The sequence below is a fragment of the Dromaius novaehollandiae genome, chromosome 2 (assembly GCF_036370855.1).
Source record: "Dromaius novaehollandiae isolate bDroNov1 chromosome 2, bDroNov1.hap1, whole genome shotgun sequence".
Lineage (NCBI taxonomy): Eukaryota > Metazoa > Chordata > Aves > Casuariiformes > Dromaiidae > Dromaius > Dromaius novaehollandiae.
Genome location: NC_088099.1, coordinates 150,139,194 through 150,162,886, shown reverse-complemented (window position 1 = coordinate 150,162,886; position 23,693 = coordinate 150,139,194). Strand labels below are relative to the sequence as shown.

At 40.6% G+C, this 23,693-nt stretch overlaps 1 protein-coding gene across 1 annotated transcript; it reads left to right on the top strand.

Moving 5' to 3' along the window:
• Positions 1 to 2,432: 2,432 nt before the first annotated feature.
• On the top strand, positions 2,433 to 20,485 carry CA2 (carbonic anhydrase 2). Its single transcript, XM_026099783.2, has 7 exons — positions 2,433 to 2,589; positions 3,163 to 3,360; positions 13,635 to 13,753; positions 15,290 to 15,382; positions 16,151 to 16,213; positions 17,229 to 17,384; positions 19,631 to 20,485. Exons 1-7 carry the CDS (start codon positions 2,556 to 2,558, stop codon positions 19,748 to 19,750), a joined length of 783 nt encoding a protein of 260 aa, XP_025955568.1. The 5' UTR covers positions 2,433 to 2,555; the 3' UTR covers positions 19,751 to 20,485.
• Positions 20,486 to 23,693: the final 3,208 nt, after the last annotated feature.

The following is a 23,693-nucleotide window of genomic DNA, read 5'->3' as shown; positions in this document are numbered from 1 at the left end:
CCTTTTACTGTTGCTAGTATACCTCACTTTTTTGGACTGCTAAGTAGCCTCAGCAGTGTGCAGTATTATCTTGACTATGTATTTCCAGTGTCCAGCTTCTTCACTCAAAGCCAGCCTATGGCTTTCTTCAAGGCATTCCATTATGTCACGAAGCCATATTCACGGAGAGGAATCTGAGCTTGATGCAGGCAGGAGACAGAAGAAAAAGAGGATGGGATCTACCAGCCCAAGTCAATGCCAAGCTCTCAAGAGCAGCTTCTTGGCATGGTCTCAATCCTGCAAGTGCTAGCTGTGCTGAAGGATCCAAGAAAATGGATATTTAAAAACTGTGGACCTTCTATTTGTGGCTGAATGTCTGTGTGTGCTCATGCAGGTACTGCAGGCACAGTGATAGAAGTAATGTGATAAAAGGAAGAATCAGATAGTTAAAATCCCAGTCCCTTGGTGTGCTGCTGACTGACTTCATTTCCCTGGTGAGAACCCCAAGCAGATCTTTGAGGAAGCCTACCACGCCAAACATTGTGTTGCGTTTCATCTTGTACTTGTTCTTTATGTGGTGCTCCCTTTGACGTCAGTGGAAACTTGACATACGAGAGTACAGAGGAATTGGGCTCAATTGATTTTTTTATAACAGGATTAAATGGAAGGAAGCCTTCTGAAGGGTACAGAAATCTTATTCCTTCCTCTCACAGGGAATGACAACATAAATGGATACTTTCTGATTTATTCCTCAAGGATGCCTAAATATATGGATTCTTACTTGTTTTTGTTTATGAGAGATTGTCAATACACTTGGAAAGCACAATGAGAAGGTACAAAATGATAGGCAAAAAGGGTCTGTAATGAGCAAACAAGGAATTCCTGATGAATTTCTAACATGTTTCCAGTCGCTGTTCTATGTCACATACACAAGAGCCACTTCTAAATAACTTCTATGTGTACGGTTTTGCTTTCACATTTCCATTTCATGGTTGCTAAATCAGTTTGAATAGAAGCATGTAAATGTGAGAGGACACACACTGTGTTAATCAGTAATAAGCTTTAAATATATTCTGCTTATACTTGAGGAAGTCTGAGAAATACCTTCAATTTTTATATGCAGTTTCTCAGATGGTTCCTTTTGCTGTTAGCAATAGTAACCACATTGTATGAATAGCCTTTTTTCCTCTTAACAAGTAAAAACAGATGACATACATTTCACAATGCTGAATGTAAATGATGGAGTCATTCTGGTGGTGTTATTCTAGATTTACAGTGACCTCACTGACAACAGAATTTGGACCCATGTGGTTTATTCTGAAAAGAATAAAATTGGAACCATGTTTGGATAAACTGTCCCAACAAGAAAATGGGATAAAATAATATTATATTTACAATGCCATTCCCTTGAGAAATTGCCCAGAGCAAGAGGACACAGAAAAGCATTCATGAAGGATGATAAAGGGTTCCTGCAAAGCCACTCGCGTACGAGTTGCCTCCCGCGTGCGCCCAGACTCACTGCAGTGCAGGAGCAGTGAGACTCAGCGTATGTCTATTCAGTCACTTGTGAACGGGTTGTCAGGGTCTGATCCTTCCTGTCCTGCAGTAAAAAAATCCTTCCTGTCCTGAAGTAAAAAAAAGTAAAGGAGTGTTGAGCAATATAAAAATATTTAAAATACGTATTGCTCAATTTTATTCTCACAAGTCCATCCTTAGGGTGGTAGTTTAATCACTCTCAAGGAATGTGTTTCGTAAACGCCAGAAAGTGAATATAAGCATAGCTCGGGCTGTTTCCTTCTCCGAGTGTGATCAGAAAAATACAGGGGGAAGTAATAATAATGTCCTCTTTCCTCCTAAACCTGGCCACAGATCCCCTCCGTGCAGTGGGCTGATCCCCGCCTCCAAATCCCCGTTAATCCCTGTCAAGGGGCGGCCCCTCTCCGGAACGGGAGGCACGGCCGGCCCAGCGGGCGCCCCCTCCCCCGCGCGGCGCCGTCCCTCTCCGCCGGGACCTGCCCTGGCTGCGGACCCTTCCCCGCGCCGCCCGGCAGGGAGCAGCAGGGCACCGCGCCGCACCGCTGCCGCACGCACACGGACGCGCGCACCCCGCAGCGCCGCCAGACACCGGCTCCGGGCCGCGGGCAGCCGCGCTCCCCCCGCTCCCTCCCGCCTCGTCCCCAAGGTCGCGGCGCTACGCGGGCAGCCGCGTAACAAGCGGGCGCGCCGCAGGTGCCAGCGGCGCGGGGCGCAATGCGGGCACCGCCGACGCCGCCGCCGCCGCCGCTCGGGCCCGCCGGCTCCCGCGCGCCCCGGACCGGCCGCTCCGCAGCTCCGCGGCCGCGGAGGAGCGCTGGCGCCGCCAGGATGGCGCGTTATAAGGGGACCGCTCTCTCCGCCCCCGAGCGGAGTCTCCCTCCTCCCCCGGCCGCGCTCCCACCCCTTTCCTCCGGCCGCGGAGAAGGGCATGGAGTTGGCGGGAGCCTATAAAAGCCCCTGAGCGCCGGCCGCGGCCACGACGCTGCGGCAGCCAGCCAGAGACTCCCGGGCGCCCGGTGCCGCCGCCGGGGCAGAAGACCATGTCCCATCACTGGGGCTATGACAGCCACAATGGTGAGTGCCGCGGCGGCCCCCGGCGGGCAGCCCCCGGGTCGCGGCTGCTCCGGGCGGGCGCCGGGCTCCCCGGACGTGCCGCGGCGCGGGGCGTGCGGCGCCGCGCACAGCCCTTCCCCGGCTGAGAGCTGGCTCCGGGGCTGCTTGTTTTTTTTTTAACCTTGAGCTGGCACCTGCGTTCAAGCACCGAAGCAAGCACGCCGCACAATCTGCCTGAAGCATCTCCTGCTGTCATTCCTTTACTTCTGTAACAACACGGGGACGAGGGGAGGACAGGGCTCTACTCCGGCAGGATGGCATGGGCTGTAGAAGGATGCCCCGGCAGTTCACCAGCCTGAACCCCGAATGCCCCGGGCCTCGTGGGTGCCTGCCTTAGCCCCTGAGCAGGATTTCCCCTCATCTGTGTTGCCTGCTCTGAGAGCCCGTACAGACAGTGTGTTATCAAACACGGATGCTAGTGTTAAATCTTCACTCATGCTTTTAAAGCGTTAAGGTTTCTAGAGTGAGGGCTATCATTTATATCCCCTAAGCTTTGCATCTTTTCCTACTGAGCTGCTCTGTGCTGCCTTGCAGGACCTGCTCACTGGCACGAGAACTTCCCCATCGCCAATGGAGAGCGCCAGTCCCCCATTGATATTAAGAGCAAGTCGGCCAAGTACGACTCCTCTCTGAAGCCTCTCAGCTTCAGTTACGATCCCTCCACAGCTAGAAGCATTGTCAACAATGGGCACTCATTCAACGTGGAGTTTGACGATTCTTCCGACAAGTCAGGTGAGACCTCGTCTTTGTGTCTTCCCTTTGGTGCTAGATTTCACATTGCAGGGTAGGGGCGGGAAAAACTGCTACTAGTATACTAATGCTGCTACTAATATACTGTACAAAATATCTAGTGAAGCTTTTGGACTTTATTGAAGATAGTGGTGTTTTGGCTTCAGTAAGGTTAGGCAGGATTCAGCCCCTGGGGAATCAGGATCACACACTGCTCCTGCTCAGAAAACCGAGCTTCTCTTAGAAGAAAACAGCCAATCTGGACAGTTTTGAGCTACCCAGCTCCAAAAGCCAGAGAAGCAAATTGGTTTCTTTTGGTTTAAATCAGAGGGATTTGGATCAGTGCTCAGATGTGCAGGAAAAAACGTAACATAATTTGATGAGAATGGCTTTAGGCATTGTAAAATATTCTAACTCACCGTAAGCTATATGCCAAATGGTTAAAATTAGAGACAAAATACATTATAGGAATTGGCCTTAGAACAGCAAAGGATTAAACTTAACTTGAAATGGAAATAGTTTGGAAATAGTTTCTTTGGTTATCAAAAATTATTTCATATTTCTGATGCCCACAAGGCTCAAAATGTGACATGTTTCCAGCTTTAGTACAGGAAAAGAGGGATGATTGGAAAATACTACTTTGCTCTTAGGTAACTTAAAGAAGCATAATCCCTGACATTTCTTGACTCTGAGCTTTCTCGATAAAGAGAGGACTGTACCTGACACATTCCAACAAAGTTTGCTAATAGACATCCATTCTACAGTGTCTTACTGTTGATTGTACTCTACAGTCAAATTCAGTAGCAAATGCTGCAAAGCTCTTAATAAACCTTACTGAGGGGAATGGTTGCACTAATGGGACAAATGATGTGAGTCAAGGCCACAGTCAGAACAAGGGTTTTGTAGGCTCAGTCTTTAATTGTAGTTTCTCAGCTGGCTAAATTTGCAAAAATCATCGCCCTGCTACAATGAATGTGCCTCTATTTTTAATTTAGAAAGCAAAAACAATCCCATTGTAGAGACAGTCGCTGCCTTCTCTAGACACGGCCTGATTTAACTTGCTTGAGCAAGTGCCCTATTTTTCCTGAGCTTTTCCTTGGCAATGTCATTTAAGGGATGGTGCTGAAAGCAAATTAACCATGCCTACAAAAATCTTGTTCTTTTTGAAAATACAAATAATATAACAGCAGCATATTCAGCATCACAGTAAGAATTTGATATTGTATTTTAGTGATGACCTTTATTGACAATGACCTTATGACTGAACAGTATTAAATGGTCAGCTAAGTGGTTCACAGTTATATAGATGCACATAGGTCTGTACATACAATTTACAGAGAGCATCCACATAACTAGCTGTATAGATAGAAAAAAAGGTAAAAGGTATTCTTATTTCATAGTGTTTATTTATCTGAAGCACTGAGGAGCTGAAGTTAAAGTATGTGAATTTTAATAGTGTCATGAGGAATAAGGTAAATGATTCGAAGTACAGAAGAAATGATTTGTTTTCACGGGATATATGCTAATCAGCTCTCACTGAACCCAAAGGAAACAGGTTCAGGTCCTTACAGTATAACAAAACTATTGCAGGCTCTGGTCCTTGGTCTTGATTTGTAATGGTGTTACGTACAATTTTTGTTTTCATGGCAGCAAAGCTGTTCAGCCCATATGAAAATCAGGACCCACTTTATACATGCATATGTTTGGAAAGACGTATCTGGTAACTTGGGAGGAAAAAAACCCTGCAGTAACATATAATAATCTAAAGAAATGTCTGGAGGAAGAATGCTCCTTATGAGAAAAGTCAGTGCAGAACTAGAACATCTGTGACAGGGATCCTCTGACAGCTACACAGAGACACAGCTCTCAGAGTGGGAGGATAGGCGATGCAAGTAGAAACATTCACAGTAGCTCTATTAGTGCATCAGAAACAGTTGAGTATTAAATGAAAAAAAAAAAGAATTAGAGATCTCTGAGTACACCTAAGGATGGGTTCTTCAGTATATTACTCCCTATTGAAAATCACAGTGCATAAAATCTACCTGGCAGCACACTTAATAGCTTCATTTGTCTGCATTTAACTAGGTAACCTACTTTCATTGCATGAAATAAAGCTGTCCTTGACGTGACTGTGCTTGATTCACTTCCTATTTACAGAATTGTGATACTAACAATATAATGTATCTACCAAAGTCTTGGTTAGACATCATGCAGCAGTCACAGGGAGAAACTATATGAATTTATGTGATAATATGTATTACAGAAAACAAACAAAATCCAGTAAATACTTCCCTCAGGCAAGCACAATACTTGCTCCTATGAGCTGTCCCATATACAGAAATGAATTATCTGTGGTAGTAGGCACAAAATGAAGTAATAAGATCATTGTTCGTGAATAATCTTGAACACATGAGTAATTCTACACGAAGGAGTAGATCCATTCATTAAGAATCTTCAGGCACATGTGTAATGACCCTGAAGTCGATTGGACTACAGCTCTGAGTATTAATGTCTGTTTGAAGACTCCTGCTCTTAGCAGGTTATAAAATGAGTTCTTGTAATAAAAATTACAGGTAGTAATAGTATAGTAAAAATAAATACAAAAGCTAAAATACATGATTGGATAAAACTCTCTGAAAGTCATTGTTGCTTATTTCTTTGATTCAGAAAATAATGTGAATACCATTGATCAAAAGTAACAATAAGTGGATATCAGAATATTCAGAATTTTGAGATAAAATATTTCCCCTCCCAAATTAAGGAGTATGTATTATATTATGTGTGTGTGCACAAGAATATGTGGTCTTTAACTTCTGCTTGTATCAGTGAGAAACTTTTAATAATAGTGAAAATGTAAGTATTTATAAACATTAGTGTTTAAAAAGTCTATATTTTTTAATAAGGACAAAAAGTCTGTATGATAGAAGTGTCACTCAGAATAAAACTACAAATGCGAGTTTATCCGTTCTTGTATCCTGAGACCTGACTCTTCCACGTGTGAGTGAAGCAAATGGTGCATTCAGAAATAACCACAGAACTATGATAAATGCACCTTATTTTAGCAACTTTATAGTAAAGGAGAGAGTTGTACCTATCTCATTAAGGGTAAATACTTAGTCATGTTAGACATTTTATATTGAAGTCTGCCACAAGGAAGTATTCATACTTTCACTCACTTTAAAAGATAGAAGTAAACAGCAACTTATCAGAGCTGCAAAACCACAGGAAGTGACTTAGCTCAGGAAAGCCTAAACTGCACAAAAGAAGATTGTAATGTGTATGGTTTGTTCTCTATGCAAGTTCCCCAGAAAACTTTTCATGATTAGCATAAAACCTGAAATTCAACTGGGAAGTGCTCACAGCAGTAAGCACTGTATTCTGTGTTTTCTGATCATGTATTTACTGAGCTTATAAAAAGAAAAAGTAAATCAGCAATTCATTTTAAAACAAGAATATTAAAATATCATATTTTAGCTGTAGACTAACAAGTGAATTGCAACTTATGATGTAAGCCTCTGAAGCTGTCACTAAATAAATATACTAGTAATTCCTCCTCGTGGCTGAGTCTCTTAATTGTTTCCTTTTCCTCCATGCTGCTGAGCTAGAGGTAATATTGAAATCCAAGCTAGAGTTTAAAGTAAATCTGACATTAGTGGAACATTAAAATTATGAGTAGACATTGGAAAATCAAAATACTGGATTGGCACTAGCACGAGTTAGGAGACTTTCAGTAATTGTAATCAAACATTTTTTTCACCTGATTCTTCCTGCAATGGTAAATATTAATGGAAGGACACTATTCAAACATCCTTCTTTAAGTATGACTCACTGTAAACACATCAATGTATTTTGTTATATTGGTTATCCAACAGTTAGTGCGTTAGCACTGCTTGGTTTGCAGTGAGTTGCAGTGACATTTGTGCTGCTGTTGCTCTACTACAGTTCCACCGCAGTGGTTCAACTGAGGAAGAAACATGCAGATCTGCTGTCTTTAAGGCAGAACTTTTAATCAAAGTCACTGCCACAGGAGGTCTATTTTTAGGCTTCCCAGCTTTCAAAATGTAACATTAGCTATGCCAGAGTAATACTGTGCTTTGGTAAGAGCTTGAAGCTCCACAGTACTGTATGGCCTAAGCAATGTTCTAACCCTTCTGAACTATAAATCAGGGAACTGTTTATAGCTTTAGGGGACTTCATTCAGTCACCTGCTTATATATCACAAGTACTTTTCTCCACTGATTGACTAGAAAGTCAGAGGTCCCAGAAAGTGTGTGATCACATTCAGTCATTTCTTTGTTGAGCTAATATCACTAGAAACTGCAAAGCCTAAGTGGGTAGGGGACTTTAGTGTAGCTCTAGTGCTTCAAAGAACTGAGAAGGAAGACAGCAGAGCTTGAGATTAGTCCTGCATGATTCAGGTCTTCATTTCTTCACATAGCTCAAAGGACACAACCTTCACTTTCAGCAGCAGCTTTTTTTTTTTCCCCCCAACATATGATTTCCAAGCAGATATTTGACTTGGACTGTGCATACAGAAAGCATGTCGACTTCTAGCCTTTCATTCAAGTTCCTATTCTAGGGACACTAGTACAAAACCAGGAGAAAGTAGTCAACAGTTATCAGCTAAGTTAAGGGCCATTTAAGTTCAGGAAAAGTTTATTTTTAAAATGTAATGAAGTTATGTGCCAGGCATCACCGTGACTACTCTGTTTGACATTTTTTCCTAACTGATACATTTTTTCATTTACAAGCATGAGGGACTCATGTACTTAAAGGTATTTCCCATACCTTACTTGAGTTTGCACATCCTCTATTAGATCTCAAAGTAATATGAACACCATGTCCACTACAATTTCCAATGCTCTGAGCAGTCATTGCGATTAACACCACTGAGAGTGAAGCCAATGACATATTGCTACAATTAAAAGAATTGTAATGCTTCCAGCTTGGTACTTACCAAGTCATTGATGGCTCATATAGGGTGAAACGTGTCAGGATTGAAGGCTGATCAGGGACTCCTACAGCATCTTATAACCCAGAGAAATCTCCCGTTAAGAGACTACATGAGAATAAAATTGCGCTGGTATCAGGGAGTAATGGATTTCATTGTGGTTGATTGAAATGAACACTGAATAGTTCCCTTTCTGTATTAGAAGAAATACTTCCCAGCCTACATCATTGTATGAACAAACTGCTTATAACTTAATGTGTTTGTCATGTTTGTTTAATATTAATAAGCTGCATCTGTAAATAGTTTAAGAATAAAAGGCACTCTGCTCTTCATATGCAAAGAGCAACTTCACTTGCCATTACTTCTTAATACACTGTAAGTGGTCAGTGGATGCTTACATTCATACAAGTACATACACACAAACATTTAGATGCCTACAAACACACATTTACACTCAGATGTGCCACAAACATTCCCACACGTATACCTGTGTGAATCACAGGTGTACAGTGGACTTTACATATGCTGTGAAGGACTGAGGAGGAAGGTCAAGAACCTAAATAATTTTGTGTCCTTAAGCAAGTCAGTCTCTCTGGCTGGTACCCAGTCTGTATCAAATAGTTCAGGTGCGGTAAGCCAGAATCACAGACCAGCTGCCAAAGCACACGTATGCGGGCCTGGTACCTTTTGACAGATGTTTCATTCTGGTCTATCTCTCTGGAACATCCTTGGTGCCTTATCAGGCTAACCCTCTAGCAAGGTCAGAGTAGGTTTTTTTCTTAAGAGATACCAATTATGTAGTTTTTCTCTTGGTGAACCCCGTCACAGATGTTTTCTACAAGTATGATCCCTACAGTCAGACGCTTAGGTCCTGTCTTACTCTCCTGCTTATCATGATACAGTGTCCTCAGAGGAATGTTTGAAAGAGATAACATAAGGAAGGAAACATCTCCCAAAACATGACGTTCTCTTCTCTATGCTTCACAGAAATGACAGCTCACCCTGGCTGAACTCTCCAATCTGTCAGATGGGGAAACCTGTCCTTGCATAAGAACACAAGGCTAATTCCTGAGCATCCCCATAAGAGCCCTTCCTGTGCCATTAATAGTGCATGGTGCTCAAGATATTTTTTTTTCAAGTAATGCTTATTTACTTTATCTCCTCAAAGCCTGTTTTCTGTCATGTAAATGTCTGTATAAGCAGATGCCTGCACAACATTAAGACTAATGTATGTACTGTGCATATATATGCATAAGCAGAGTGTGTGCAAAAGGACTGTCCTCAACGGTAGACACCAGAATTGTTCTGCTGTTAGCTTTTGTTTAGAGGTCTCTGAATTAGAACTAATTTCGTAATTTTTGAACTATGGACATTTGTCATGCTGTAGTGGATGCCTTGTTTCACCTATTAGAAGGAGCTCTATTGTCAATGATTTCCATTTGAAGAACATTTTCTCAATCTGTATTTTCTCAGAATGACAGACATTATCATTTTTCTTATCACACTAGTTTTTATTACGGGGAGTAATTCATTCTAACTCGTGAAACAATCTTGTAGTTTAGCCATGTGGATTATTCCTTGGACAAGTTTATTGCCTTGATGAATACATTAGTCTCCTGCTTTGTACAGAGGGAACATCCCATAAGAGGTACCTATAATAATAGTAATTCCACAGTATTCCTGCAAAACTTCACACATGCAGATGCTGCCACCTGCTAAAAATAATACAAAGTGATCAACAGTATCTTTTTCAAAGCTGTTTCTGTTCTACAAGGGAAAGGTAACTGCGCAGTGACTTGCCTTTTAATAGAACAGTGAAGTGGTGTGCCTCAGTAAACAGCTATCCCGATGCAACAAAATGTCCTTTTGATTTCTGTCCATTGCCAAATATGCTAAGAAAGCGTAATGGAGACAAATATAGTTCACCTTCTTTATCCAAGAAATCCCACAGACATTAATGGAACAGTTCATGTGATCATTTGACTTTCCAAGTTAGCTCTGCTAATACCGATGTTCACCTAATTTAGAAAATGTTTTGAGATCATAACAGTGCAATATAATTGCTGGATGTTAGTAATATAATTACTTCAGTAAATGATAGAAGACTGAAAACCCAGTGGCCATCTTTAAATGTAAGCAAAGTAGCCCCAAATTTATCTCATTGTAACATTGCACATAACTATCAAATAGAAGGAAGGTTGCATTTTTGAACTGTCACCGCTTGGACTGTTACACCCCTATGAAGATCAGGTTGCTGATACAGGTTTTTGTTGAAAAAAGAGGAATCTGTTGAAGAGGAAGAATCATAAAAAAATAATGTGTTTTCCACATTGGCTGGTGCTGTCTTTGCTCTGCACGCAGCTAGCTGCGGTAGATGAGCTCGTGCTGTGGTGCCGTGGGGGCTGCAGGCTCCTGTGCGATGGGGAGGCAGTGCCCCTGTGCAAAACTGCCTTGCCGTCTCAGGAGGCTTTCTGCAACTGTTCTAAGTAACAGGAGGAAGCACAGCTACTAGTGCATTTCCAAGGTGGTTTTTAGTAATACTAGTTCCAAAAGGAAGGGAGCCAATTCTGAAATGCTCAAATATGGATCAGAATTTCCTCATCCCTCCAAAACGGGATGGAAAGGCTAGACTTTCATCTTGAATGGAGGCTGAATTGATGTGCAGGTGACATGGATGGGGATAGGGAGGTCCCCAGTGTGAATGTTGCTCTGATTCTCAAGTACTTGTTACTTTCCAAAAGCTCGTGACATTTATTCATGGTTAAAATAACTTGCTCTGGGAAAACTGAGGCTCCAATGTTTCTGCTTTGCCTTTTAAGTTTAATTTTATACTTTACTTCTTTGGAAAAGCTGAGAAGTATAACAAAAAATAATAACTGCTTAATGTCGGCTAGCACAAGAAGGGCTGTTGTGTAATTAAGCCTGCTGAATTTGTATTCATTCGCACTAATCTAATTATTACTTTCTTTGAATGCTCTGCTGTGAGTCAAAATAAAATAGTGCTGGATTTGAGAACCACAGAATGAGAAAAGTAAGCAAAAACTGCAAAGAGACTTCTGTGCATTTTTTGAATTTTATAAAAGTATAGCAAACTTTGTGTAGAGATAACACTGCAAATGGATTTAAGAAGATTGCATGGTTCTGCTTTTCAGCATGCTTTCCATTGATTAATAAGGGCAGATTAACATGTGCTACGCTAGTGCCTTCTGAGGTTCGGGGATGGTAAAACCTCAGTCCTTTAATATCTGCAACAAACAGCTAGTCCATTAGCCAAAGGAACTGAAATGATGACATTAAAACTCTATGGCATCATTTTAAAATGAAACATGATATTGTGTAGACTATTTTGCATCTGTAAAGATATAGCAACCAGTTACTTCATTTTACAAAGAAACCAATACACATTCCCAGTAGCCATTATGAAAAAAAAAAACCCCTCATTTGTAGTGCTGTGCTTGAAACAGCTCCACTTCTTGGGCATATGCTACATGTAGAAATACAAAAGTACAGTAAAATATGTGCCTATCTAATCACTTTAAACAGCCATTCCTCTTCACATTACATAGCTTGGCAATAGGTAGGGTAAGTCTTGGTCTGTTCGGTGTTGGCTACAGTGTCTGAAATTGCAGAGACTGTAGTATAACATACATTCACATTTTTCAAAGAGAAATGCATGTTGGGAGGTCTCTAATTTTAGTTTTATTTGCCAAAGAAGGACACCCAGGCAAACACTAAATTTGTCCGCCAAACCCAAATTTTGCATGTATAAAGCACAACAGTGGAAACTAATGTGTTTTATATATCTTGCATTTAATTTTCTTATATTTCAATTTTTTAGTCAAATCCTTCTAGCTACTTTGAGTTCCTTCCATTTCCAAGTATCCGTGGCTATCGTTGTACATGCTTGCATATAATCAGAGTTATTCAAACCTGAACAGACAGTGAGCTTTTCCTATCTGCGTTTGATTAACATTTTCACACATGCACGTACTGTGATAGTTATGTGTCTACAGTATTTGCAGACTGGGAGGAAAGCATCTTTACTCCACAGAAACATTTTGTTTGTGGCACTTACCCAGGGCACACTTACATGTAATATCTGCTGTCAATACTCTTCTGTCACTTTAATACATATATATATATATATATTTATATATATTTAGGGGGAGAGAGAGAGAAAGAGATTGGTCTTTAAGATATGTAACACTCCAAATTACATTTTAAAAATATCTTTGTTTTTCAAATATTAATACCCTAAACAAAGACTTAAGTATGAATTTGACATGCTCAACCAAAACAACAGGAAAAAAACAGTGTGTAACCTTGCTCTAATAATTTAGATAGAGTTCTTTTTAGCAGGACTACTTGTCATTGTTCCGTGCTTTATGCTGCACTGGAGAAGACATTGTCTGTGCCCTGAGCATTTTGCAGTATTAGGTCTTGATCCTGCATATCATAATGGTGATTGGTCTCAGTTTAAGTACAAGATTAAAACTAGCAAGTGGAATAACGGAGCTCAGGGGAGCTCACTCCCGTATAATTGAAAGTGTGGCTGGGCACTCCAATTACATCAGTCACATTGCAGGAATAATGTCAAATAGCAGAGAGCATAAGCAAGCACCTCATTTCCAAACCAGATTGTTTTCAGAAATCTGTCTCTGTAGATGTTACCACTCTCACCACCATTTTTTAAACCGCTCATTCTCGAGGAGTAAAAGATGCAACAAACAAGAGATTTTAAATTCATGTCTCTTCAGTACCTAGTGCTGTGCCTAGCATTTTGCCTTACAGGAACCCATGGATAGCAGGTGCTTAGGTTTAATCTGGAGCCAAAAGCTTTTTACTCAGTCCAGTCCACTATACGATTTGCAGGATTAAGGCCTAAATGGATAAAGTGCCTAAAATGAGGGGACAGAGTACATAAGTAAGTGAAAGATGACTTGGTCTTCGAGTATACTTTCATAGAGTAACTCTATCTAGGCCTCTCACAATGGCTATTCTTTTTCTTGGCTTTTCTTATTTATTTGGTGACAGAAAAGTTACGTCCCCAGCTCTTCCTAACACCCTTGTCACCTTGTAATATTAGCATGCCTATTAAACTGCTGATGAGACACCCACTGTAAAGGCACTTACATTTTTATATGTCTGTTATTGATTTTGGCTTATTGCAGCAATGTACCATTGAAGATGAACTGGAGTAGCATGGCAGCATGCAGAGTAATAAACTGTAATTCACTTGGAAGACTTGAGATGGGCATTCTGGTTGGAAGTGAGACTTGATAGCAATGGCTGTGGGAGGTGCTAATGCAGGGTCTTTGCTTTGCAGTGCTGCAAGGTGGAGCGCTGGATGGAGTCTATAGGTTGGTGCAGTTTCACATTCACTGGGGATCCTGTGAGGGCCAAGGGTCTGAGCACACTGTGGATGGTGTGAAGTATGATGCAGAGGTAGGACATGCTTTGCCTCCTTCACTCTTCTGTGTAGTATTAATATTTTATTTCTTTCAATCTTCCACCATGGTTGCAGCAGCCCTAGAAATCTTACTTAGGGCCAGAGACTGGGGGTGAGGATGAAGGAGTTACCATAGAAGACTTTGGTAAAATGCTACCTCAGGAGCTACCTCTTCAACGAGCAGAGATTACAAATGTCGGACTGCTTGTAATTTTTTTCAGCCACTTCACATCAAAGAAATTACAGAAGCAGAAAAGCCCACACTAATTATCCCTGTTTTTCCCCTGCTTTCTTGATGATTCCTGAAAATTAAGAAGAAATAGAATTGCAGCACCTCTGTACATACACACCCACTTTTTCTGGCTTTGATTTTTGATATCAGAGACTTTTATATAAAAATACAAATATTTTGCAGTAGATCCTTTCATCTTTTGATGGCAAAGAAGCAAGGGAAAAGGCAGGTAGCCAAGTGATAGCATGGAGGCACTTTGGCTGACCCCTTTGAATAGCCTTATGACTCTGGATACCCCTTGGACTCCTTAAGACTGTATTACAGTCTTAGTACAAAAATGGAGTGACTTTAGTGACTTGCATCCCACCCTTCCTTGTCCCCTTTTTAGAAATCTAGCACTGGATGCAGTGACAGACTTTTTAAACTGTTGCAGTAAATGCGCACATTGACTGAACATAGCTGTGATTTGCATTGACAGATAGAAGAAATGGCCCTACGAATTCACTTGCTCTGCTGATTTTTCATGAGATAAGGATATCTTTTATCCAAGAAACTTGCCATCACCTTATATCTGCTCACAGTACCATAATTACTTGCTCAACTTGACTTGAAAATACTTATGATGGTACAAATTGTTTTTATTTCAAAAGAGGGGAATAGCAAGAGCAGATGAACTTTCAGAGGAGGAAAAAAGTCCTGTTTTCATTGTAATTAGAAATAATTGGGGAACCAAGAAGAAAGGAACATCCTGGCTAATGTGACCTGGAGATTCATTTCATACTCTTTTCAAAGCTTTTTCAGGAAAGGACAGGACTCTTTTTTAAAACCTCTCTAGATTGCAGGTCAGACCTGTAGAGGCTGGCGTTGATGTCTGACATTATTTCCCTGACACTGGGCAAACATGCCTTTCAATATTGACAAGAACTCTAGAATACATAGCATTAAAGTACTATATCAAAATCCTGCAGGCTGTGTGCAGGGAATCCTCATACTGAAGATAACAGGAGTTTCACCAGACTAAAAGCAGGAGGATAAAGCCCACAGTTTGCATTTAAAACTCATCTGGGAATAAGAGCGAGAAGTAAAATATAATACATGACAGATCCTTCTTGCATAAATGAAACCTGAAAGTACATGAATGGTTCAACAAATTCTTAACTGTACACAAATCTTTTTAAATCCCAGCAGTAAAACATCAGCTGCTGTTAATGTTTAATAAATGACTTTCCTGCAATCTCATTTGTAAAATATTATGGATGGAATATATTCTTCATAATGCTTCTTGTTTCCTTGCTCCTAGCTCCATATTGTTCACTGGAACACAAAATATGGTAAATTTGCTGAAGCTGTGAAGCATCCTGATGGTTTGGCTGTGATAGGCATTTTCATGAAGGTTAGTTAAACCCTTTTTTGTATTATTTGGATTAGTCCAGTATGCTCACTGTGTTGCAAGGGGACCTTAGAGCCTAAAATATAGAAAAAGTCAGCATTATGCTGTACTGTATAAATCCAGAGCAAACTAGATGATCCTCCAAATTCTTGACTTTCTCTCTGTACAAAAATTGTACGTTTTCATATTGCCAGTGGTGTATGACTGCCTTCCATCAGTGTGGCTGCCCTACTGGCTGCCCGGTATATTTGCCTCCACCGTGACGGTGGTACTGCCGTAACTCTTCCAGTAAAAGATGATGTGCATAACTACACAGTTATATATGTATATGAATATGCAGGTAGGCCTAAATAACCTCTATTTCCCTCTCCTGTCATTGTTAAATGTCGAAAGTATTTTGTCTTGGTTGAATAATCTTCACAGCTAATTGAAGAAGATGACTGTGCCCCAGCACTGTGCACTCTGTTCTGGCCTCACCACATTTTGTTAGGAGGATGACTTCTACGAAAAAAAGAACAGCTCAAGTCCAAAAATAAATCCACATACTGTAAATGAAAATAACTTTATTCTGTCCACTGTCCTTGGCTGACCCATTTGTGCTGTCTGTCAGCTGGCATGTTTTTAAAGGGCCAGTTCCAGTCCCTTCACCGTAGTAATCCTGTTACATAAGGATTGGGTGCTGTAAAAATGTACTGTAAAATGTTTCCTCAAGAACTGTAACATATTATGAGAGTGCATGATTACTTTCTTTTCCTGTGGTTTATATTACAGGTAGGGCATACCAAGCCTGAAATACAGAAAGTTGTTGATGCTCTGAACTCCATTCAAACCAAGGTAATATATGCTGTCTGTTTCGATTGCCACCAATTACAACGGTGTTCTGTCATCTCCAGAAAGTGGATCATTTATTTCTTCCCAGTCTGTTACATCTACGAGAGTAAAACAAACCTTGCTGCCATCAGCACTGATGCCGTTGTACTCCTAAATGCAAAAGTGATTCAGATGAAGTTATGGTAGATGGCAGGGAGTACTCAGAAACTGTGATCATTTTATATCTCTATGACTACATTTATCCATCTTTCAGCTGCATTTAAACCTATAGAGGAGGATGATTTGAACTACTGTTCTACACACTCTTTCTAGTCAGTGACAAGAGAGAGGCAAAATGCATCTGTAGGATAAATTTCCTTCTGGACATGCCTCTCTTTTGGCTGTTCTACTGAGAGAGTCCACATGAGAAGTTTGAATAGGATATGTAACTTTTAGAAAAAAAAAGCCTCTCTGTATCTTAAATATTGTGTGCAATGTATATGTGATCTTAATGAGTTGAGTAATAAGCAGTTAAAAATACTCACTGAGTAATTAAGTACCCTCAAAGTGAGTAAAGGCCCATGCCAATGAGAAATGCAGATAAGATCAGTGAAGAATGAGACTACGCTGCCATCTTTGTCATCAGGCTTCATTTTGAGGTTGATGGCTGTTGTCATTTACTTCAGTGGACCCTCCCACAGATCTCCCAGTTTCTGTATTTCCCCTGTGATCAGTGTACAGGGCATCTGAAATCGATCACATTGTTTCTATAGAAAAGGTCAAGTCATATCTCTAAGGGAGGAGGATGTGAATTCAACATTTGAAATCAGAAATAAGGTCTTGAAAGTCCTATAAAATAAGAAGTGAGGTGCCGAAAGTCTTTAACCCCAAATGTATTTGTGGGAGGCACCCAACACTGTGTGCCGAAATCCATTTTCCTCTTTCTCCAAACACAGAACATCTCGTAAGAGACTACTACTACAAGCCAAGTGTGTGTATGCCAGCTGGGACCTTAACTCAACTCCTTTCTTTATTATAGGGGAAACAAGCTTCCTTCACAAACTATGACCCTACTGGACTGCTTCCTGTATCTAGAGAGTACTGGACATACCCGGGCTCACTGACCACTCCTCCTCTGCTTGAGTGCGTGGTCTGGCATGTTCTGAAGGAGCCCATCACTGTCAGTCCAGAGCAGGTAGGTCTCCAATAGTTAGTGCCAATAGATTTGTGTTGGAATCACATTGATTGCTTTGGCTTAGCCCTCAGGGTGATCTTTCTCTGAAATGGCAGCTTATGTTACTGCAGAGCTACACAGAGTAGTAGCTAGTGTCGCATGTCAAAAATATATATCTGAAGTGGTTATCTTCTTTTGACAGGACTTGTGCTTCTGTGTGTGGAAGTAGAGTTTGCTGTAATATATAAGGCTGCTGTAATATGTAAAGCTGCTCTCTGTTTGAACTATTGTCCAGGAAAAATTTTAGGATTTTTAAAAATTTAATCAGGAATTCCAGATACACGGCTCCTTGGCTGGAGCTGCCATGTAGTAAAAATACAGGAAATTTGTAGAGTGCATGAAAAGACCATTTGTGTGGCACATGCACAGTAAGTCTAACATGTATTTTAAGCATCAGCAGGTTTGCTCTACACACACAAATCACCTATCTGGATATACTTATCCTGAAAATACTGGATTTACCAAGCATCTGAAGAGCATTTATTCTGCATCTGCAGCACATACACTGTAGATCTGTAGATGTTTGGTAGATCTACCAGATCTTCCAGCATTTCCAGGGCACACAGAGCTTGTTGTACAAAGACTATTCAGCCCAGAAGAACAGACTGGGAAATCCCACACAGTATTGTGACAACCCTAACAAAACTCTGTTGTTGGAAGAGAGAAACCCTGCAGATTCCAGGAGTCTGTCTGCTATCTAAAAACCCTTCTCTTTCCATTGTGCAGCTTGCAGAGGATAGGAACTTCCTAGTAGGACAGAGCTCCTGCAGATTAAATCACTTCCAGTCCCAGCTCTGTGCCCATCCATTAGTGAAATTATATAGAGGCAAGATTCCATCCTTGGGTCTGCATCTGTGTGCTTGGAAGTTATAAATAGAATATAAAGCTTATAAATATAAACTCGCCCTAAAGGCATTTCGTTTACCCTTCAAACTCCTAAATCTCTTTTATCAATGGCAATGGTATTAACACAATTCTAGGGGGCTTATTCAGCTGATATGAAAAAAATACAACTGATCTGTTCTGGAACATAATGTAATAAAAGGTAGACTAAATGAAGAGGAAGAACTACTGGAAATAATCATAATTTATAGAAATGATTGCCATTAATAAACTGCAACTTTTAAGGGAGCCATAAAGTTGATACCATTTATTTATTTATTTTATACTATTGGTATTGTTATTGACAATCCAAGATATGCAAATATAGTTTTATGATAGGGCAGGAGCATATTCACCAAAGTAGGATTGTTTTTCCTACTACACTTACTTTCACCACCTACAAGTGGTAGAAGGCACTAGTTGTTTCTCCCACACAAACCCCTCCATATTACAATCGACGTTTCAAAGATGAATTTGAGATAAAAACAGTGCGTGTGGCAGCTTGCCTTTTCACTCCAAAACTGATCAAAACAAGAAGCCGTAATGCAGAGTATTGCCACTGGATTTAAGTTGAATTGGTTTTCTAAAGACAGATAAAAGCTGGATATTACAGCAGGGTGTAGCAAGCCCATTATGGTGTGCTATACCGACACAGCAGTTGTCGGAAGAGGTCGAGCTCTGAACTTTGTTCCAGTTGTTTCACGAAGGTTAGGCCTCTCCTGAGCTGGCCTGTGGCCATCCTCCCTGGATAAAGGAGGCTGTCTTGCACCCTGACGGTTACAGAAGCTTGTTTCCCTCCTACATATTTCTGTCAGCAAGTTCAGTTGGCTATGTGAGATCACATTTGGAGCAGATTATTATTTTGGCACAGTCATTTTTTTTATTAGTTTCGCAGCTGCCCCCTTAGACATCATGATGGTTTTATTATATTAGACTCGGTAAACGCCAGTTTTACTTTAGGAACAAGCACTTGAACCGTACGGCACCCTCCTATAGACATTGAAGAGTTTCCCCTGTCACACTATTTGAAAATCAAGATCTCTAGAATGAATTTGCCAGTTTTAATTTGTACCCAAGGATCAGGTCAATTTTATTTTAAAATACCAAGTGCCCAAAAAAGTCCAGCCTTCGAAAGGGCCAAAACAGTACATGTGGATGAAGTCTGTTGTGGACGGTGCATCACATGGCTGGTGATGCAGCCTCTAGCCTGTTAGCGCTAGCAAAACTTTAAGATGAACCTCTGGCTCCAGCCCCAGGTGAATAATTCAAATAGTCCCATTAAAACAGGAGGATGCAGTTGAGGGTGTTTGTGCTTTCTTCCACAGATGTGCAAACTCCGTGGCCTTTGCTTCAGTGCTGAGAGCGAGCCTGTGTGCCACATGGTGGACAACTGGCGCCCGTGTCAGCCTCTGAAGAGCAGAGAAGTTAGAGCTTCATTCCAGTAACCTCAGTGCTGAGTGTGTTAGAAACTGAGTGTGTTTGTGAGGAGCCTCTTTTGCTAAGCACAATTCAAACCTTTGCCATGTGTGCCCTGGCAACATCTTGTCTCCCAGGTCCATTATTTTCTTCTGCTCTGCGTCTAAAATGCCAGCTAATGAAACGTGAAAGGCTCTCAGCCAGACAGGAAAGGGGTTTTATCGTGGGGGTTGGGAGAGGTGGGGGTGGGGGGAGGCTGTGTGTTTTTTGATGGCTGTTACCACGACTGACACTAGTGTAACAGTATTTTGGCTATTTGGGAGATGATATGGTGATAGCAAAATAAGCCATTTTAAGAAACCTCATCCACATACATAGTATACATAACTGACTTGAAGCTTGATAACAAAAGCACAGGAATACAGAATATAGGTATGACTTAGGAAAAAAAGTGTACCGAGATTAAAAAAAAGGAAAGTGAATATTGAGAATTAGACTTCTTAGATTTTAAGAAACTGACATGTAAATATTTTTAAGATTGTTTTACATTTTTACCCATGCTATCAACAACCTCAATTATGTCTTAATGGTAGTGTGTTGGATTTTTTAATTGAAAAAGTCCTAAATTAAATATTATCTTTAAAAATTGTTATTACCATAGAAATAATACAGAGTATCTTTTCATTGAAATAATATATGCTCTAATTTAAAATGGAAAATAATATTGTATTTTAGATAAATTCTCTAATAAAACTATACTTATACTTTTGCTTCCAAGCTCTTACTTTAATTCAGGAAAGGAGTCATTGATCTGTTCATATCCTTCTATATTAAACATAATTAGTAAACATACAGTATACAGGGAAGCAATTTCAATGATACTGAAGATGAATGCAAACCTATAGGGCATGTTAGGGAATTTTCTGTAAGTATCTCTCCGATGGACAACAGAAGGAAGTATTGGTTTTGAGCAACCACTACAAATTATTGTCAAAGTTGACTGTATAATAAAAAAATCCATTCACAAGAATGTTGAACGAAATCATACTGAAGAATGAGCTTCTTTAAAATGGTTGCTTGAACACTGCCCTTCTGTGACAGCCCAAAAGCGAAGTGCCCCCGGTTTATGCAGAACATCTACCTAAACCATTTCTTCAACATGATCAACTCTTTTAAGACTGTGTATCCAAAGTTTGTTTTTTGCCCTCACGGTAAGGCATCTCTGTGAATGACTTCAACAGAAAATTTTTCAACAGAGAAATTGCTTCCAATAACTTCCATTGCTGGATCTATATCAGCTGGTTTCTTGTGCTCTCCTCAGTGCAATAGGTATGCAATAGGTATCTAAATATATATGTGATCTAAATACACAGGATCCAAGCAAACCCATAAGGGGCTGCCTTCCTTCCCAGACCCCTGGTTGTTGTGAGAAAAGTCATCTTTAAATCTCTCTTCTGATTGGATTCTGATATGAGATTAAGATTTTGGTCCTAAATTTTAAGGCATTTAATTGCTGATACATGAATGTGATCCTGCCACATCAAGGCTCACTTTGTAGTCTATAAGAGATCAGTTGGGCAGGCTATGTCCTGAAGCTCTTGGGATCGTGAAATGTGTGAGATGGGAATGAAGCACTGTCAGCCTGAGGATGACCTTTGCATCCAAAAATCTGTAGAAAATTCTGCCAGATCTGCCCCTTTGAAAAGCTTTCCACTGGTTTAAAAAACAAAACAAAAAACAAAATTTTCTTTCACCAAAGATTTGTTCAGCTTCCCTGAATTCACCTTTGGAGGTGCTTATTTCTTTCCACAACATCTTCACTGGCTAATTTAGGTTCTTGATGTTGTATAGCTTGAATACCTTTCTGACTCTTAGGTGTCATCCACAGGCCTGAGTTGTGCACTTATGTCCTCTAAACAATGAAGGAGAGGTTGCACCTCTAAGAGTGGGAATCATAGATCCAATCCACTGTGGCTCAAGCTGCTGAAGCAAGCCAAAAGGAAACACTGTACTTAAGGACTTGTGACCCACTTATTTCAGCAGGTAGCATCCTGGTGCTGAAACTGCAGGGAGTGCTTGTTTCCAGTCACAGACACGAAGCTGTTTCCTGGAATTGTGCATGTATGCGCAATCTCAAAGGCTGCAGCTCTGGTCTCTTCTTAAAGACTACAAGTTATGGAAGTGTTAAAAAATGTTAGAGCACTAGGTTTTCAAATCCCCCCTCTGCCTAAGGGATTTGAACCTATATCTTGGCAGATATTATATCCTGATTACTAGATAGTAGGGCTTCCTGAGTGATGGTATTCTCAGTGGTACCTGTGCTGCTTAAATAGTATCCAGGTTACTATATGATAGAGAATGTGAACTTCTGCCAAAAGACTACGGTAAAAACCTGGGAATGCCTGTGAAGTTCTAACCACTGCTGCAATAAAAAGTTTCATATTTAATACTCAAATATTAATTGAAGCCTTGGCCTGAGCCATGCCCAGGTCACCAGTGGAATTCCACTATGAAAGCTTGGGTGTCTTGTAAATGTTATGGTAAGCACGATCTGCCTCTAACCTAGGTGTTAAGGTGAAAATTGGAAATTTATGTCTCCATTCATTGACTAGTTCACTCTTTTATATTACACATTCTTTGTAGCATGGACTGGTATTCCAGTCTCCCCAGAAAGCTACTCCAATATGGCAGGCAAAACACTAACAGCAACAATGATTTTATTTAAAAATCATCCTGGAGTGGGCCTTCCCACAGACTCGCATGCAACTACCCCAAAGAGGTGATGAGGAACAGAGGAGACTGCAGCTCGGGCGCAGATGTACAAAGACAACTGTGGAATGCGCCCTTGGGACAAATCAGCCAGGTTACATGACTGAGTTCAATACGGGTGACGTAACAGGGAACAGCTGTTGCACAGAGCTGCTGCTTACACGGGTGGTAATGTAGCTTCTCCAGGTCAAGGTGGCGAATCATACACTCAGAATGAGGGCACCATAGTTAGTCATTTTTGACTAACATTTTTTCCCACAGAGTGTGTAGGAAAGTAAATCATGCCTCTAATGGAAGAATGGACAACTCAATTTCTGTAACCATCCATCATCATAGTGGACTGTATCTATTGTGTCCGTCCTGTGCACCATATCAAAAATCAGCTCACTAGGGCAGGAATCCTAAGTATAATTTCTGAAGGTAACTGGGGATGAGAGGTGGGTCTAGCTTGCACAGAAACCACGAAATAGTTTTGAAAATTTGGCTCCATGTTTTTCTACATGCTCTGATGAACTCCCATCACACTTCTAGGTTGCTCCATAAATAATAAGTAGCAGTTAACAATGGCAACCAACATCAGCCATGTATTTATCATCTTGTTTGCATGAGCCTGTTTACCTGGAATGTTGCCAATAGCATATGTTTGCCAAATATAAGGTACTTTTATATTCAGCCTGACAATGTGCAAGCTGGTGTTTATGTCATATACATGGCGTGCATGAAGAGCTGACTGAATTTCTTACCTGTGTGTTCTACCAGGGAACTTTACTGTTTGTTTTTCTTTTTTCCTTTCTTTTTTAAGTGAAGAAGCTTTGAGAACATCCCCCCCCCAAATCCTCTCAAAAACCCTTTACAGCGTAAAACAACATATAGGCTGTTCACAAACTCACACTTTGCAGCTGGCCTCTTGCACAATGTGCAGCCTTTTCAAGGAAGATTTATTTGCTAAGGCTACCTCAGAGATAGAAGAAATAATTTTCCTGGCATTCATGTCATTTCCTGAATGACAAGTTTAATCAAGATAAAGGTGAATGTAACCATCCAGCTCTTCTTCCTGACCTCTATTCTCTTTCATTATTTGCATATACGAAGAGGTTATAATTATGTCTTGCAATTCTTTCATAGCAGACTTTAAATCACCACCCATTTTAATATCACAGTTTCACCTATTTCAACTGCAGAATTGTTTTTGAATTCATGATG